General features: G+C 39.8%; 1 protein-coding gene across 1 annotated transcript in view; it reads right to left on the bottom strand.

Annotated features, from left to right (window-relative positions):
- Positions 1-4,478: 4,478 nt before the first annotated feature.
- NTMT2 (N-terminal Xaa-Pro-Lys N-methyltransferase 2) overlaps positions 4,479-19,611 on the bottom strand; it is a 62,469-nt gene continuing 47,336 nt past the window's right edge. The window contains exons 4-6 of the mRNA XM_077779925.1: positions 11,819-11,994; positions 5,465-5,714; positions 4,479-4,750 (exon numbers count right to left, since the gene is read on the bottom strand). Coding sequence (XP_077636051.1) covers positions 4,479-4,750; positions 5,465-5,714; positions 11,819-11,994 — 698 coding nt within the window. The remainder of the gene's footprint in view (positions 4,751-5,464; positions 5,715-11,818; positions 11,995-19,611) is intronic.

Below are 19,611 nucleotides of genomic sequence, written 5' to 3'. Positions count from 1 at the left end.
TCCCTGGTGTATCTTGAGACGCTAGAACCATGGATGAGATAGAAGAGGCATTCCAAAAATGTTGGATGAATAGACTCTGTGTGGCATCCCTCAAATCCCAGACATGTAGTGGGTCACTCAGGTCTCTATATTACTTTAATTCTTTTTCCATGTTATTCTTGTAGTCTTTTTTGTCCTGATTCATTGCTATGTAGGGATCTGTCTTTCCCATTACAGAACCATGATCTTCTTGGCCACTTGCTAGATGTTTAGTTGCCTGTCATGTAGCAAAAAGTCAGATCATGCCAACTTAATGAACCTACAGAGGTGTCATGTATGCGTGGTTCTCTGTCACCAAATCACTAACTTCATAAGTCAGTTATTATTTTAAAGGTCTCTCCTCATGCGTGATACATCTATACACACACTCTACTAATTGAGATCATTTAAAATTATTTTTCACATATTTGCTTAATTAGCTCGCAGTGACTTCTGCAAAAACATGGGCCTCTGATGATTCTAAGAGGTAGTTTTCTGGCATCGACACCAAAGCATCAAAGAGTCAGCTGGAACTAAGGAAAGCACAACACAACTGGTTTTAATTATTCATGACAGGCAGCCGAATATATCTGACACAGGTCTTCTCCCTAATACATCACTCAAAACAGGCCAGTTTCAGGAAATGGGAGAGAGAGGGGAAAAAAAAAGCATCAGGCCAAAATGTGTCCATAATACAAAGCAGATCATCTTTCATGTGGATGACCTTATTCGTTTTGGTTTATATTTTTATGACGGTCCCAAATCTTAAGATTGCTGACCCTTTAAGACTCGGCGTGCTCCTATGCTGGTGCTTAGGAGTGGAATGGTTCAGGTTCTTGGAAGAAGAGGAAGGTGAAGACTGCACCCATTTATGAATCATTGTATAATCCAAGGGGTCCTCCAAAGTTCATCTAGAATTGCAGGCATGCTTGCGATTAATTCATCTGTGAAGCGCAGGTGAGCTCTTTCCACTTGTATTCGATGTTCACAGAAGGATTAACTTCATCTATAGCCTAGTTTGTTTCTTGGTACTGGTTGCTTAGCAGGAAATGGGTGAGAACTAGGAGTTGCTTTGTTATGACCTGCCCACAATTTTAATAGATCTCTTGATGAAATCCACCCTCTCACCTGATAAAATGATGGGCTTTGGGTTGGCCATGCCCTTGGGTTGGCTCCTATTAAAAAAAAAGAGAGAGATTTCCTAATTAGGTAGAATTTCACCTCAGAACCCAATTTTCTTGCTACAGTCTCCTCCCTGAAGTTGCTGCCTTCTTGTTTCTGTGCATTTCCTGGTCCTGGTGAGCTTGCATTGTTTGATCACTGTTTTGACCAAGTCTTGCACAACCCAGTGCTCATACAACTGCAGAAACCCTTGTTGTTTTTCCTGCTGCTTTGCTCTGATTTATGTTCGAAGCCAGAAACTTAGACTTCCCCTGAGTCTTTTTACTTGTAACATCACCTTTTATACTTTCAACAAAAGCTTGAGTTTCAGCTGTCCTCGGACTTATGCCTGTGAATGAGACGCTAACCATGAATCCTCCATGAAAGAGCTCAGAATTTAACAGAGGAAATAGCAAGTATCCTTGATTACAATGCCACATGATTAGGGCTGTGATATGGGAAGCAGGGAGGATGAGGGTAGCACAGAGTGAGGGCACATAACCCGGCACCTAGCAGTGGAGGGAAGCTCTCCTAGAGTCAGCAACATCTAAACAGTCTGTGCCAGATGAAAAAGAGAGATGTTCTATACTAAGGAAGTAATAGCTCTAAATGCCGTGAACTATAAATCATACCAACTTTAGGGAACTCAAGTATTTAAGTACAGCTGCAGGGGACGTGGAAAATCTGAGGCTGCAGAGGGAAGGCAGGGCTAGATCAACAAACGCTTTATATGTCATTCTAGGGAGATGAGGATTCATGCTATCAGTGATGGGAAGTCATTGAAAGCTTATACATGACATGGTCAAATTTATATTTCAGAAAGACTGACATCAGTGTGGAGAATGGATTGCACTCTCTAGCGATTTCCCTGAAACTGGCCCACACTCAGGCCTTCTCTAAGCTTTCTGTGTTTCTGAACACCTCAACTCCACACCTCTTTCCCCACCAATATTCTCAACCAAAACTAAGGATCAGAATGAGTTTAAGACTTTATAAAAATAAAGATTGTCTGAGCCCACTTTATAGAACTGTATCCTCATGGGAACAGAGCCTGTCAATCTCTATTTTGTAAAAGCTTACCACGTGATTCCTGAGGCAGCTGGACTATGAACAGAATAAGGGGACTAACAGACACTGCTACTTGCACCACAACACAGATATGTCGACGGACATCATCAGTGTGTTTGGCTTGTTGCATTAGATTAAACAAGCCTGGCACTCTACTCATATCTTCCTTTTACATGATCTACACCTCTACTCCCAGGACTAGGAAAATCAATGCCTTACTTAAACCCTCCAGAACTTTCCCTTGTTGTTTGAATAACATGTCCAAACCTTAACATGACCTATAAGGCAGCATAGTCTGGCTCCAATGGTCTCTCCTCTCCAGCCACTCTTCCCTGTACCTTGTACTTGTTATTTGCAGTGTGGTGGGGGGCGGGGGTGGATATTGATGCAATTTATACCCCAACTTCTACTTTTTCAATTAAACTAAGGGTAGATATGGAGTTGAGAAATTGTGTAAATCAGTTAAGATCTGAAAACTGTCTGAAAAGGGGGCGCCTGGGTAGCAAAGTCAGTTGAGCATCTGACTCCAGCTCAGGTCATGATCTTTCGGTTGGTGAGTTTGAGCCCCATAACGGGTTCTGTGCTGACAGTTCGGAGCCTGGAGCCTGCTTCAGATTCTGTGTCTCCTTCTGTCCCTGTCTCCTTCCCTCATTTGTGCTCTGTCTCTCTCTCCCTCTCTCTCTCTCAAAAATAAATAAACTTTAAAAAAAACTGTCTGAAAAGAATTGGAAAGTGACTTGACTTAGGAAGAGAAAGGGAATGCTGGTCAATCTCCAAGACTCATCTAAGTTAAACAGCAAATTTCCACATCCACATTATTTCCATATTATTTCCATGTTTTTTCCTCCAAAGCTCGAGAACTCAGGGGTAGAGAATATTGATAACTTGTCAATTACCATTGGAGCATTGGCAAAGCAGAAAGCCAAAAGATAAGAAAAGTAAGGGTGCCAGTGTAAAAGAAAAAAAATTTTCTGGCATGGGACTAAACAAATGATTTGGCTAATATGCCCCAAGGCACAGAGGATTAAAAGTGAATGCCCTTGTTTTGCCATCCTTGGTCTGTTTGACAACGGTTCACCATTTAATTTAGTTCTAGACTTGGGCTTGTTCTCCAATGGGTCTAACTGACAATCTGTTATTTTACCCTAGTAACAGTTAGAAGATGCCAGAGGCAAAGTAATTCACTTTCTAAGACATAAATAAAACGACCAAGGTAATCCTATAATAAGGTAGCAAATGTTTCATAAGGATTGTTTTCCTCCTAAGTTAGAACTCTGACTTACAAATATGATTTTTACAATTATAGCATATCCATGCAGTAGACCTTCTTTCATTAAATTGATATGTCACATTTCACACAAGACTCAATATATATCAATATACAAATATATGCTTCAACATGAAGATACTGGAGTGCTTAAAAGACGGTAGCAGTGATAGTTTAACACTCTGCTAATATAAATTAAATTGAATTTTGTGCTTGAATGATTTTAGATTATTTTTAATTAAACCAATGCCTTAAATTAATCCCATTAGTTCAGTTTTCAGGTTTATCATTTTCCTGCTCTTCCCAAGATACATTCATATCAGTGAAAGAAAAGGAGCAGCTGCAATGAAGCAAGCGGTGTCAGAGGCCAGTGGCTAAAATTAGATTATCAATGACATTTACTTATCTGTTCACAGCTGAAAGGTCAATGGTACAATGTTTTCTCCTGAAAGGAGACACTTCCTCATCACTGAAATGCAGGCTTCTGTTATCAAGTTACATCCACATTACATCACTGGGTGGTAAAGCTGACCCAAAATAGAAAGTGAAACTATGTATGCTTTCTCTGTGAAGAGAAAAGCTAAGGAAAATATTAATACATAGGTTTGTTTCCATAAGATTATTTCGACTTGTGCCTTTCTTAATTCAGGTGAGCTTTTTGTCTAAGAGAAGTAGTAGCCCCAAAGGAGAAGAGGAAATAGAATGTATCTAGCATGTATCTCGCACAGCTTAGGTGTATACAGCAGTCTCTTAAAACGTTTTTCCTGATGTTTCACTCCATTTATCTTCCAGAAAATCCACCGAGTGTGTGCATATACTTATACAGTTCATGGAAACTTGTAAATACTACATCGATCATTTCCAGACATGCACTGCATCCCTTCTCTCCATTCCCCCCCACCCCCACCCCCATGAATTATGAGGAGAGCACTTCTGTCCCAAAGCTACCCATTCCCACGTCTGGTCAGCAATGTCCATCACTGTGCAGGGCGAACATCCACACCGGGATGCACTGCTCTGGAAAGCCATCCTGCTTCTTCTGGCCCAGCACCACCAGCCCGCTCTTCCTAATGAGGCTCCAGAGGATGTCCATGTCCCGAGTCACACTACTGTCCGAGAGATCGAAGACACAGCCCTCCCGAGCCACATTGTCCTTCAGGATGATGACACCGTGTTCTTTCAAGCCAGCGCGGCACCGGGAAAGAAACGCAAGGAGGTCTCTGTCCGTCAGGTACCCTACAGGTGAGGCCAAGTAGATGGGGAAACAGGATGAAATGGTGGCAGATGGGGAGGGAGGAGAGTAGGAAGGTGGGAAAGAATCAGGAGGCCATTGGTTGACTCATGCATGGATTGTTTAATAGCCTGAATTGCTCTGCTTGCCAGAGGCTTTGATAAGAGGACAGGTATCCCACCGGTAAAATAGATATTCTACCACCTGGTCTATCTACCTCACAGGCATTAAATAAACTAATGCCTATCCCATGAGTCCTTGCCATTGTCTCCAGACAACCCAACTTTGTAATTACTGTTCTGTGTCTCCTAGACACACCCACTGAGACCAGTATCTAACTCACAGCTTTCTCGTTTCCTGGGAATTTAAAATCCAAGAAAGTCCAGTTTTTGCCACTAAATGAGGATAAACTTTTTGACCCCACTTTGAAAAGTTTTTCAAGTACTTGGTTTTCTTTGCAGAGTTAGGTTGGTCCAAAGGCACTCCATCCCTAAGGATGGGAATTTTCAGGCTTGTGGCAGAGGATATTAGGGGAGATCATGGGGGGACAAGAGCTTCTCCATGATGCCTAAGGCTGGCTCACTATTCTTGGCACAACTACAACTAGATCTCCCTTAACGTCCTTGCTCCCTCTCCACAAATCCTCAAATTAGTCCCAAGTATTGTCTTCCTTCTCTGGGAAGGGGAGAAAGGCGGATGCAATGCCATGCAGGACTAACCAGAGACCCACTGAATCCAGATGACATCATATCTCCCCAGTGAGGGTGTAAATTCCTGCAGACTGTAGCAGTGGTAGCTTTCTACCTTGTCCCCGCTGACCTGCAGGTAGTTCTGGGCTTCGACAAGGAACGATTCCATCATGTCCACCAGTTCCACACTGTTGAATACGGGCAACAAGACATGCTTGCTGACCCTTCCTATTCCAGAGCCGCAATCCAAGGCACAGTCTGTCCCAGCTCTCCCGGGACCCTGCAGAAAGGTACCTTGTGGGATGCTTCAAGTACAGACATGCACCCTGAGTCTAGGACACTCCAGTTACTGCTTTAAGCCAACTTTATTTAGGTCAATTTTCATATAAGAAAATGCACTATTTTAAATATACCATTCAGTGCATACAGGTGTGTACCCACTACTACAATCAATGTATAGAACATCCAATTACCTTTTTAAAAAAAATATCCAACATTGCTAGTTTTCACTTTCTTTGTTTTACCCAAATATAGGTCTTTAAAAGAATTTCAAAGTGAGATTTTAGAAAATAATGTCTTAAGTCTAAAAACTTGGTAATTTTCTCTTAGAAATGGGTTCATTGAAAGCCCTATCAAGTAAAATTTTATTAATTGTAAATTTGGGTCAAGCCCACAGCTAAATAGACCTGTGCAGTAGTTTATTGTTTTGTGAAAGAAAGTTAGGAAGGAAGGAAGGAAGGAAGGAAGGAAGGAAGAAAGAAAGAAAGAAAGAAAGAAAGAAAGAAAGAAAGAAAGAAAGAAAGAAAGAAAGAAAGAAAAAGAAAGAAGAGGAGAGGAGAGAGGGGAAGGGAGAGGAGGGGAGGGAATGGAAGGGAGGGAAGGAAGGGAATGGAAGAGAGGGAAGGGAAAGGAAGGAAGGTAGGGAGGGGAGGGGAGGGAAAAGAAGAGAAGAGGGACAGTCTTACAGACAGAATTTTACTTCAAACCCACCACAATCCTCACAGCACATTCACATGGATAGAAGGTGTTTGCAGAAAGTGTCCTTATCTCTTTTAATGCTAGAAATTGTTTCCTGCCTTTGTAAGAGAAACTATATGATTTACTGTGTACAAAACCTCCTAAAATTGTTCTTATAAAGTAGGTCTGGGGGAGCCTGGGTGGCTCAGTCAGTTGAGCATCCAACTCTCTATCTTGGCTCAGGTCATGATCTCATGGTTCATGAGATCCAGCCCCATTTGGGGTTCTACTTTAATGGTGCAGAGCCTGCTTGGGATTCTCTCTCTCTCTCCCTTTCTCTCTGACCCTCCACCCCCGCTTCTCAAAATAAGAAAATAAAAATAAACTTTAAAAAATAATAAAAATAAAGTAGGTCTGTACACTAAATTGTACAGGTGAAGGAGGTGAAGGACAGATAGATGGTAGAGGGAAATCAGCCAGTGAAAACTTTCTCAAACTTACTTCTATAAAGTAATATATTCATGTGCACATATGCACATATATATGACCACTGAAACTCTGAGATATATATTGTTCAGTCTCTCTGTATTATCTGGTCTAAATTATTGTCCATAATTGGGATGACTGCTAAATAGCTTTTGTGCCAGAAATTACAATAATAAGAGACTTCCATTGCCAATCGAGACCTTAAGGAGAAAGCCTACTCTTGTTTTCTCAGGAACTAAGGATTTAAGAAAAGATTTGTCTAAGGATCAAGAGGTGAAGTTTGAGTGGAAGGAAACATCAAAAGTGCCGCTTCCTAGTCCACCCAAAAGGCCTTCTGTACAGCAATAAACGTACAGAGAAGAACAAAAAGTGAAGCTATTTTGGCTTTTTTCCAAATGGAATCATAAGAAGCATGATTCATCAAGTGCTTATAGACAGAAGCTCTTTGCATCTGCAATAACTAACATCAAAACAATTCCACAAGACAATGATTACTCCCCAGTTTGAAGCTGAGGAAACTTTGGTTTCTACACCTAATGGCAGACCTCGGACTTGAACAAGGAACTGTGTGAATCCAAAGGCAGCTCTACCTCAGAGCTGCCCTCAAGCACCAACTCTGATCCCCTTGGTAGCAGCTGTCCAATGCTATCCTGAAAAAAATTCTAAGGCTTCACTGAGACTAAGCAGGAAAGAGTTCTGTGGTTGTCTAGTGATGTCTCCCTTGAGTACGGGAAAGGGAGGTGGTGGTACCCATGCCACGTGTTTGCCATTCCTACTTAGCCTACGCCACCCCCCTCATTCAGATATTATGACATATAAACTAAACTAATTCAGGAAAAAAAAAAAAGAAAGACCTAGGCTAAAGGCTTATGCTGTGAGCACCATAAAGAAAATACCCTTTAAGTAAATCCACACCATAAACAAGATGGGGAGAGTATAGAAAAATTATTTTAGGCTACTGAAAATGTTAGTAGAAATTTGTATACTCAGAGATTATTACTACAGATTTTTCTTATCATTACTTGGCCTTAAAGTCTCTATGGATCATGTCATTCACATTATTGTAGCAAGTGGCTTTAGAATTAGAACAATAGAAGGGTAGGGGCACCTGGGTGGTTCAGTCGGTTAAGCCTGTGACTACAGCTCAGGTCATGATCTCACGGTTCGTGCTCTGCGCTGAAAGCTCAGAGCCTAGAGCCTCCTTCGGATTCTGTGTCTCCCTCTCGCTCTGCCCCTTCCCTGCTTGCTCTCTTTCTCTCTCTCTCAAAATAAACATTTTTTAAAAAGAACAATAGAAGGATAAAGCAAAGAGGGCTCAGACACCTATGCCAGAGGATTTTAAATTAAAATAGCTGACCTCCTTTTTTTCAACGAACAAATAAACATGAAGTTGCCCTCATTAAAGTGAGGCAGGGCCTCAACTGCTCACGCTTCCTGTCATTCTCCCAATAAGAACTTGAAGGATCTCAGCAAAACCCTAGAGTTCTTAAAGCACTCATGTCTAACGTCCCTACTTTTTCACACCAAGAAACTGAGGCTCAGAGAGGTGAAATGTTTGAAATAGAATTCCCTTGAACATTCTCACCCTCTGATTTGTATTCTTCACCAATTTAGATGTGTGTTATTTTACTATAGTTGCTTTTGAAACAATGTTCATTTACAAATCTGGAAAGGTACCTTTCACCCAAATTCTGTGTCCTGCTCACCTCTCACCACTATTGCTTGGTCATATTTATTCCATTCCACTGCATATGGCTGCTACTGCCTCCCATATTCTTTCTCTGTCTGTGAGTCACATGCAGCTCGGATGGGAAGGGGCTTTAAAGACTAATCTCAGGGACATCACCTGCCTCCTAGACACCATGGCTGCCCTTTTTGAAATCTGATGTCCTGTCATGAATGTGACAGAACCTATATACAAGGTGTGGTTTCAAAAAAAGATGTTTTGTTATTTTCATTGTCATTTATGGTGTTGTCTTCATACTTATGGATTCATATAAAATAGTAAAATATTCTTGGGAATTTGTTGTTAGTTTTGATCCTGCCTATATATATTTTTTTGAAGGACAGCATTCTAAGTTCATCCAGTGGGGTTTAAAACTTAAAAAGAAGTGCTGAATGCCACTGTAAAACCATGAAATATAACAAATTAGGCCCAGAGTTTTTAATCATCCAATTTCTGAGAAATGTCAATAGATAAATACCATCAAATACTGATTACTTTTTAGAAATTGACACTTCCCCCCACACTAGAAAGCTAAAACTGAGGACCACACCATTGAAATCATCTTGGTATCACTTGTTTATTTGCTAAAGTAAACATAAATGCAGCAAGTTTAAACACCTTTTCTCTCTATCCCGTGTCACTTAGTGTTGAAAGGAAAGCAAAACTTTAAATTAAACAATCTGCCTTTTCCAAGTTGACATAAGGATAAATCATGTCAGATACTCATATTCCATAACTCCTTGTATCTTGACCTGGATACTAATTTAGCAGATTATTGAGGTCAAAATACAAAAATATCATTTCTTTAAAAAGACTATTTATACTTAGAGGTCACGGTTTCACAATGAGCCTTGTCTCCTAAGAAGGACTCCTTATATTTGTTTGAAAAGAGCAGGCTCCTCTTTTCCAACATAAATATGCAAGCACAAGGCTGCTTCCTTTTCCAGGTCCATGGGTGTGTGTATGGGCTCTGTCTGGCCAGTACCCCTGTGGTCAGCTTGGCCCTCCGCATGGAGTGACAAGACAGCTGGATTAGTAACTAAGCTTCTGAAATGCACTGGGATCAAAGTCAGCCTCACCACGAGGCAAGCAGAAGGGAGAGCTTTCGGCCAGACTGGAGGAGAAGTGAGGTCTGTGGTATACACACACACACACACACACACACACTCACACACTCACACATGCACAGAGAGAGAGAGAGAGAGCGCAAGGATTTTTCTGCTTCATGAGACAAATGGAAAAAATATGTCGTGGTTAAGAGTAGAGCAGCTGGTGTCAGACAGACCTGGCTGGGCTTCAGTACCAGCTCTGTCTCTTACCCGCTGCATGNTGGTATACACACACACACACACACACACACACACACTCACACACTCACACATGCACACAGAGAGAGAGAGAGAGAGAGCGAGCAAGGATTTTTCTGCTTCATGAGACAAATGGAAAAAATATGTCGTGGTTAAGAGTAGAGCAGCTGGTGTCAGACAGACCTGGCTGGGCTTCAGTACCAGCTCTGTCTCTTACCCGCTGCATGACCTTGACGACTTATTTAATGTCTCCAAACATCAGTTTCCACAACTGTAAAATATACAGAGAATAATAGTACTTACCTTCCAGAATTCTTTTGAAAGGTAATCAAGACAACCCTTCTAAATGCTTAGTGGAGGGGCTATCTCAGAAAAAGCACCCCATGAAATCAGTCAGCGATGGTGATTTAGAAATACTCCAGGTTATCCTGACCTATAAACATCCATGGCCATCATCTCCAGCTTCATAGGCCTTCGTGGCCATGGCTGGTGTTCGGATACATCTGCTCCAATGGGTGCTGCATCCTGATCTAATTTCTCCACTTGGACACTCGGTGTTCCGGGAGGTTGGATGTGAACTGAACCTCACCTCAACACTAGGCATAATTGTGATAGTGTGCTTGAAAACCTAACTCAAATATTTATAATATTATAATGCTTCCCTTATCGGGATAAAATGGGCTCCAAATTTCAAACAGACAACTTCCAAATGAATTGGAATGAAACCCGTTTGCCAATTAGGACTTTGTCTTCAGTAGGACAGCAGCTTTGTGGTGTCGGCAGCTTTATTAAGTCTATTCTAGCAACTAAGTCAAGTTCCTGAAACTAATGAATGCATTTTATGAAAGCCTGTTATTAATTTTTAAAATTTTTATTTATACTTGAGAGACAGAGAGAGACAGAGCGTGAGGAGGGGAGAGGTAGAGAGGGAGACACAGAATCTGAAGCAGGGTCCAGGCTCTGAGCAATCAGCACAGAGCCTGACACGGGGCTCAAACTCACAAACTGTGAGATCAAGACCTGAGCCAAAGTCAGAAGCTTAACTGACTGAGCCACCTACGCACCCCTAAAGCCTGTTATTATAGTAGTAGCAATAAATTATATTTATTGGGTAATAATTACGCATAACAAAGCAACACTTAATACACATTAACCTATTGGATCTTGACATTATCCTATGAGGTAGGTTCGATGGTTATGCCCTAGTCACAGGTGAGAAAACCAAAGCTTACAGCATTTAAGGAACAATTACAATATATATATAAGGAACAATATATAAGATTGCTTATATATTAAATAGAAGAACCTAATGACTACAGAGCTGAAGATTATGGCCCCTACACTATACTGTCTTGTCTCCATCTGACAGGGAAGTAAGGAAGCAGTTTCACCCAACACCAGAGCTACAAAGAGATCACATTCTTTCAAGGCAAAGTCTGAACTACATATTAAATAATATAAAGAGATTCTGCTGTACTTCTCATTTTGAAACCAAGCATAGGCATGCATTTCCTTACTATATTGAATTTGTATTGCAGGAAATCAATAAATTGCCCCAAGATCCCAAATGGCATGATCTCTCATCAGTCATCTGGGTGTGAACTGTTTCATCTATAAGACTGTAAAAGAGATGTCTTCTTAAAATCCAAATTGTAATATCAGCACTCTAGTGCACCTTCTCCCGAAGCATGAGAGACTAGCTGATACTAGGATGGTGAAAGGCCAAGCGGGATAAACCAGTGGTTTGATGCGACCCATCCTTTCTGAACATCTTAAAAGAGGCCTTCAGGCTAAACTCTTGGATGAGCCATATGGCTTTAATATGACTTAAATGACCACACAGAAGCACGTGAGCTCAATGTTTGCAAGGACTTTGCTTCCTCATCAAGTTGCAGTTGGATAACTCACCCCAACAAATTTCCTGAGAAATTCCCGAGAAGCCTGGATATCTGGGATGGACAGTTCAATGAAATTTCCCATCATACCCTCTTCTGTAGCTGGTACTTCTTGATAGAAAAGCTTAGCTCTGGCATAGAACTGCATCTCACCATTGATGACTTGACTTGTTAAAGCATACAGTTTCACTGCAAATGAAATATTAATATTTATTAATATGTATATGACAGAACAAATTCAATCTTATCATACATTGAATTGCTTCTCAGAAGCCTGCAGATTTGTGACATGATGGAAAGGGAAGTCAGAAGATCTGGGTTTGAGTTCTGGCTCAGTGACTGACTCCATATGTAACCTTGAGAAAACTTCTTAACCCTTCTTATCTTTAGGTATCTCATGCATAGTGGCATTTTCATGACTTAATAACCCTATAGTTCAATGAAACTTTAGCTTATTACTGTATTTTTGAAAGTTTAGTAGGATAAAGAATGTCACACGGGAGCCTGGGTGGCTCAGTCAGTTAAGCATCCAAGTCTTGATTTTGGCTCAGGTCATGATCTCATGATTCGTGGGCTTAAACCCCACTATGGGCTCCTTGCTGAGCATGGAGATTGCTTGGGATTCTCCCTCTCCCTCTTTTTTCCTCCCATGCTCTCTCTCTCAAAATAAATAAATACACTAAAAAAAGAAAGAATGTCCCAAGTCTCACGGTGAGTTGTATCTTTGAGCTCCAAGTGTTTTATGAGAATTTAATTGTTAATCCTTACTTCTAATCACAAAGTACATTTGAGGTAGCTGTGTTTTCACCTCTCTTTTAATCAACTCATACTGAAATATCTCTATGTGCCAACATTACCAAAAATGTGCTTAAGCTCTATCTTCTGAAAATAAAATAATAAAAAAATATGTAATATTTATTGAGCAACTATTCTGCAGCAGGCAGTGTGCTAGGCACATTCACATATAATATGTCACTTCATTATTTTATACACCATATGAGGCATTATTTTAAGACTTTTTTTGAAAACCATATGTTCTAATTTCTGAGAGATAAATGTGTATACATTTAAGTGATTTTTGTAGATGAAAATACACCTCTTTGAGAATAAAACAGTCTCATTAGAGGACATTCGGGAGGAAATGGTAGAGATTAAATGGATGAAAAGAAGGAATTTCTGGTTCAAGATTGTAGGCTGAATGCATTTGTCTCTCCTCTGTCCCCATATTTTCCCCAAATTGTTTTAATAAACTCAACACATAACAGTGAAGAAAATGAGAGGAGGGGCCACCGGTGGATTCATGATTTTAACAAATGTCTGGAAGACAAAAAAGCAGATGGAACAAAGCCAAAAAATTTGCAGCCTCAGATGGGTTGCAAAAGGAAATAAGAGTTAATCAAAAATCTATACACAAGCCAACCAGTGAAAAGATAAATGCACCCTCCCAAAAGCAACTGGCAGCACAGCTATAATCCTGGTTAAGGAAGGATCTTCTCTTAAAAAAAAAAAAACAACCAAACCCCCCAAAAAAACAAAACCAAAAACATGAATGGCCTAAGTAGACCTAAACCAGTTAGCATTAGGAAGGACCCTGGAATACCACATATTTTATCATAGAAAAGACTCTAAGCATCACATTCACTCACACAGATGAGGCTTTGGTAAGATCTACCTACTTGTCATCTTTTCTATTCAAGGGAGACATACATACCAGTTGAAACCTTCTCCATTACCTAGAATCATTGACCCTGTTCTTTATTCCTAACTGTGGATAAACAATGATTTCCAAACACATTGGGGTAAAATGGCAGTCTGAAAGAAAAAGAGAGATAAACAATCAGAAATGACCCCAAAGGAAATAGAAATAACTCAAGAAATGAATGAGAATTTGAACCAAAACTAAACAGAAAATTCACATATCTTTGGAGAGATATGTGAACTGGTGCATCCATAAATCAAAGATAAGATGCCAAGAAAGTGATAATTCAAAGAAAAACAAAGACATCCTAGAAATTAAAGTTAAAAAAATTTTAATGTTTATTTATTTTTGAGGTGGGGAAGGGCAGAGAGAGAGGGAGACACAGAATCTGAAGCAGGCTCCAAGCTCTGAGCTGTTTGCACAGGGCTCAATGTGGGGCTTGAACTCACGAACCAGGAGATCATGACCTGAGCCAAAGCTGGACACTTAACTGACTGAGCCACCCAGGAATCCCAGCTATAAATTAAAGTTTTGATTACCAAACTTTGGAATAAGACTTTGAGTAAATTTGTCAGGACATGAACAAAAAGACAGATATGGAAAACAGAGGTAAAAAGATTAGAGTCAAAAAGACTTAATTGAGGAGGCTCGAACATCAAGTCAATTAGAAGTCTCAATGACAGAGAAATGGAAGGAAGAAAATTATTAAAGAAATAATAAAAGAAAAATTTCCAGAGCTAAAAGTGTTGTAGGATTCAACAAGTTCTGAGCAGCATGGATATAATAATAATAATAATAATAATAATAAAATAAATGCCGCATTTACACAAGTCCTTAGGAAATTTCAAAACACAAAGAGTAAGAAGTAGATGATCTTAAAGTCATTTAGAGAGGAAAAGGTGCTTGACCTTCAAAGAGAGTTGCTAGATTTAGTTAACAAAAATATGACACACACAATTAGTTTTTAATTTCAGATAAACAACAGACAATTTCTTAGTATAAGTATGCTTAAAATATTTCACATTGCATGAGACATACTTATACTAAAAGTTTTTTGTTGATTATTTTAAATTTAAATTTATCTGGAGTTTTATATTTTACCTAGCAACTCTATACTCAAAGGACTAGAGTCAGGCTGATAACACAAATCTCATTAAAAACATTAGAAAACAGGGGCTCTCTCTGACTCAGCCAGTAGAGCATGTGACTCTTGATCTCAGGGTTGTGAGTTTGAGTCCTATGTTGGGTGTAGAGATTACTTAAAAATAAAATCTTTAAAAACAAAGAAGCAATGCTATCAATATTCTTAGGGAAAAATATTTTGAAGCTAAAACTTAATACCCAATCACACTGTGAAAGAATTCACCTCCCATGGATTCATTCTTCAGAAGCTTGTTGAAGCCATATTCCAGCCCAATGAGGGTTAAAATGAAAAGAAAATATATGCTGAAAGACAATGAAAATAATCCAGGACTCCAATGAACGAAATTCCCAAATGACAGATACTTATCGGATTTAGAAAGTTTTTATTACAACAGAAACCATAGGCTTCAGAAACATAAGTTCATCCAGAATAAGAATGCATTGGATTCTGGGCAATAGACAGAATAGATAAGAAGCAAGGAGACATTTGTGATATTCTAAAGAAGACATATTTTTAATCTCAACCATCACAAGTAAAAGACAAGTGAAAACTCCAAGCAAAATACGTAACAGTACAAAAATGTTATGATCAGGACATAAAGCAAACCAAAATAGACATAATTGTCAGTAGAAAGAAAAGAGAATAAGAAAGAGAGAAAAGATAATCTATTTAAGCTTAACTAGAATCATTTTTCTTCAGCTAACATCAAGACTGTGAAATTGGACTAATGTACTATTTGGCTCTGGATTAAATAACAATGAAATAGTCCCAAACTGTGATTTTAGAAGTTAAAAATCCAACAAACACCAATTATATTAAAATACTCCATTATAACACATTCCATCTATGGACTTACATCAGTATTTTCCAACTCAAAAACTTTGGAGCCATGAGTTTACTGAAAGGGATATAAGAATCAGTTCCAAAGTACATCATTTCTAGAGACTGATATTATATACTATATCTCCTACATATATTAAATGTTATATATAGATTGTTTTTTAAAAATACAAATCTCCTAAATGTATTAAATATATAGGTGCTTTTTGCCATTTTAGACACATATTAGCAACTGATTGAGAAAATACAACATTAAAAGGAGAGCTCACGTTCAGAACATTGGGAACTATTAACCTACACCAATCTCCCTTCTCTAGCACTTAGTAAAGTGTTGTGTAAACAGCAGGTGGCCCAATAAATTCAACGCGGATGACAAAAATCAAGCATAACCATCCCAATAGCATGACTGCTCCAAATTCTTTGGTAAGTCTCAGAAAACCAGGCTGAAAAATCACAGCTCATAGAGTCTTTCCAGAGCTGGATGCTACCTGGGATCACAAGCAAGCCACACAGCCCAGGAGTTTCCTTGATCCAACCAAAGCAGCCAAGCAGCCACACTCATCATCACTTGCTTAAGTCAACTAGTTGGTGAAGTCTATTAAAAACCTTAATCTGGAAATGAGAATGGTTCATTATGCCAGCAACAGTTAGACCACAAGTGAATGCCAAGCCCAGCAGGGGTCAGTCTCAATAGGTAGGTTTTTATGGTTATGGGCTTGAGTTCTCATTTTCACCTAATTGACAGGAGCGTTTCACTAAAACGATATATGAGGTGTCATGGCCAGCCCCAGGTTCTCCCCTCCTGATAACTCCCACAATGGTGCAAGTTGACTCAGATAAGGCAATCAGTCATCAGCCTGTGCCTTTTTACTATAGAAATACATCTAGCAGCTCATTCTTGTGGGGTTGTAATGTCTCTGTGAAACTTGGGGTAGTCTAAGAGAGAGTTCTTTTTTTTTTTCTTTCATAGTTTATTGTCAAGTTGGTTTCCATATAACAAACACCCAGTGCTCATCCCAGCAAGTGCCCTCCTCCATGCCCATCACCCCCTTTCCCCTCTCCGCCACCAAGACAAAGTTCTTGATATAGTTCTATTCATTCTTGATATGATACCATGCTTATTTCTTGACCTACATTATGGATTGACCTCCCAAGAATTTTGCACTGGTTTCCTTGTTACAAAAAGGAAAGTAGAATACAAGTTGATTGGCCCTGAAGAATTTAGATCTCATGAACTCTCTAAGGAAAATTTTGTTAATAGCTAAGTGCTTCCATCTGCGAATATCTTCTTGTCTTTTCATTTCCTTTATATTCCTTTTTGTTCCTCTAAATGGTTGGTTATAATTATTTTCAACTTCATTCCAGATGGTAGAGCTGTTTGTCAACTGAAGATTTATCTGAGAGGATAGGTAGGCTAAGTTTAGACATTTAGTTTGAAATGATCTGAGTTAGGATATTGGATCATGCTTACCTTTTACTTATAAGCAAACAAAACAAAACCTCAATTAGAAGATACCCTTATGAAGGATAAGACCTCCCATAAAAGAAATTTGCAGATGACCACTTCCCAGTTTAGCTATTAAAGAATTAAAGATAAAAATGGAAGGAAGGAAAGAAGGAAGGAAGGAAGGAAGGGAGAGGGAAAGGGAGGAAGGGAGAAAGTATCTAGGTACCATGGAATATTATTCAGCATAAAAAAGAAGGAAATCCTGCCATTTGAGACCACACGGATAGACACTGAGGGCATTATGCTAAGTGAAATAAGTAAGACAGGGAAAGACACATACCATGTGATCTCACTTGTATGTGGAATCTTCAAAAACCTGAACTCTTATCCATTTTTTTTCACCAGCAAAGCAGATGGGAAGTAGGACTTTATCAGTGTTTCTGGTGGAATCCAAAGGTCTGGTGTGCCAGAATGCTATCATTGAGTCTCCGAATTATCCTGAGGGGCCCTGTAGGTTTGATTTGCTCCCTGAATGCTTTAGGCATTTGGTATTTCTTGTCTCTAAAATGTCCTAAAAACGTTTTATTGGGATGTTTCCCTTTCAGCTGAAGACTAGTTCAGTGTTTCCTAATTATTTTCAGGCTTTAACGCAAATGAGGTAACCAAAGGGAGGGCAGGAGGGACAACACACTTTTCCCACCACACATCACATCCCTACTCACTTGGCTGATGTCTTCCCAACTCTCTATTACTTCCTGAGTGTCCTACCTCAACTGCTGTCTCATTTGAGAAGGCCAAAAGTCAGACTGAGATAGTGGGGACAGATTTCTGCTAAGAATATCATCGGAGGAGTCAGAAGCTGATTCAGGAGTCCCCATAGCTCCTCCGCACCTGTGTGGCATCCTGCGGGGGTCTCTGTCACTCCGCTCCCACATTCCACGAAAACTATCTGTGTGGATCTCCCTACCCTGAATTCCTTAGGATAAAGTTATACCTTACTTGTCTTTGCAACCCCAGCACCTACCATTATGCTTAACACATAGTAGGCATCCTTTGAATATTCACTGACTAAATGAACATTGTCTCACTTTTTGTCCTTCGAGTAACACGCAGGTTCAACAAAGTAGAAAGGGAAAAGCTGACATAAGTGACACAAGTTACAGTTTTGATATAGTTTGTAGGATATCTTTCTAATTCCTAATTAGGCATACCCGTGAAATAAGAAAACAGTAACTATCATTGATCACACATGGAGTGTGTCCTGCCTATGCTAAGCGTTTATGTCTAACTGAACAGGTGAGAGAGATGTTATTATCTATGGAAGGGCACAAGGCAGCCTGAGGTTACCTAAATTGCCGAAGATCGAGTAGCTACTGAGGACACAACTGAAACTTAAATCTAGGTCTATTTTTTAAATGTTTTAAAATGTTTGATTATTTATTCTGGAGACAGAGAGAGAGAGAGAAAGTGCAAGTGAAGGAGGTACAGAGAGACAGGTAGAGACAGAATCCGAAGCAGGCTCCAGGCTCTGAGCTGTCAGCCCAGAGCCCGAGGCGGGGCTCAAACTCATGAACCATGAGATCATGACCTGAGCCCAAGTCGCATGCTTAACCAACTGAGCCACCCAGGCTTCCCTAAACCTAAGTCTATTTAAACCCCAAGCCCACATCTCATCCATCTCATGCTGTGTATCTGAAAGTCAGCTATATAAAAAGGAGAATTATCTGGTTCTCCATTTCTTTAAAGGGAAAAATAATCTCACAACCTTGCAAAGGGAACAGTAAAGATTTGAACAATGCATCACTGTTCAGGGGGTTGTACGGCAATGCAGGCCACAGGGGTGAAATCAATTTGAAAAATGCCCAAAGGTTATATGCTGAGTTTTATTCGGCAGTCCCACATGTCTTACAGGAAGTGTTTTTATTAACTCTAGCTTTTAATTGTGATGGCAAAAAGGTGACCGTTGTTATCAATTTCCTCCTCAGAGACTTACTCTTCTAGAAAGGGTAAAGGGTGGGTACTAAGAACCGGTGGACACCTCCCACGCACCAGGCACTGTACTACACACTTTCCTATCATTTCCTCCCACATTCTCTCTTTTAATCCTCACAATAATAACTCAAAACTGAGATTATACTCATCTTTTTGCAGATGAGTGATGAGGGACTCAGAACGCTTTAGTAATTTAATATCACACAGAAACGAAGGGTCACAGCCAGGTCCCACCACTCCCCTATTCTGCTGAACTCTGTGGAGCCACTGCTCTAAATGCGAAGTTAGACTAAGACTTGAACAAAGTGCAGGAGTGCTAGACACTTGCTCAATATTTAATTAATAAATAGTCAGTGACTTCTGTGTACTTGGAAATACACTGGGGAGTAGCGCTAGAAGAATTACTGAGTGGCTCACTTATAGGAACATCTCCACCAGCCCTTGCATAAGCCTCCTCGAGCCTTGATATACAAACTGGAGATGTATATATAATTGTCTTCCTATTTACTTCCCATCTGTTCGCAAACAGCCACCTTTGGAAAATCCATTCGCTCCAAGCCCCCAGCCGCACCTGTGGCCTGCCCATGTTGTTGATTATCTCAGTAGAAAGCCAATGCTCTTCACAGCCTAGGTTTTATGTTCCTGTTAAATCAAAAGATGTGGTAAAACTTATATTACTGCCCA

This window comes from Crocuta crocuta, unplaced genomic scaffold, assembly GCF_008692635.1.
Source record: "Crocuta crocuta isolate KB4526 unplaced genomic scaffold, BGI_CrCroc_1.0 scaffold322, whole genome shotgun sequence".
Classification (NCBI taxonomy): Eukaryota; Metazoa; Chordata; class Mammalia; order Carnivora; family Hyaenidae; genus Crocuta; species Crocuta crocuta.
This window is presented reverse-complemented; position numbering and strand designations above follow the sequence as displayed.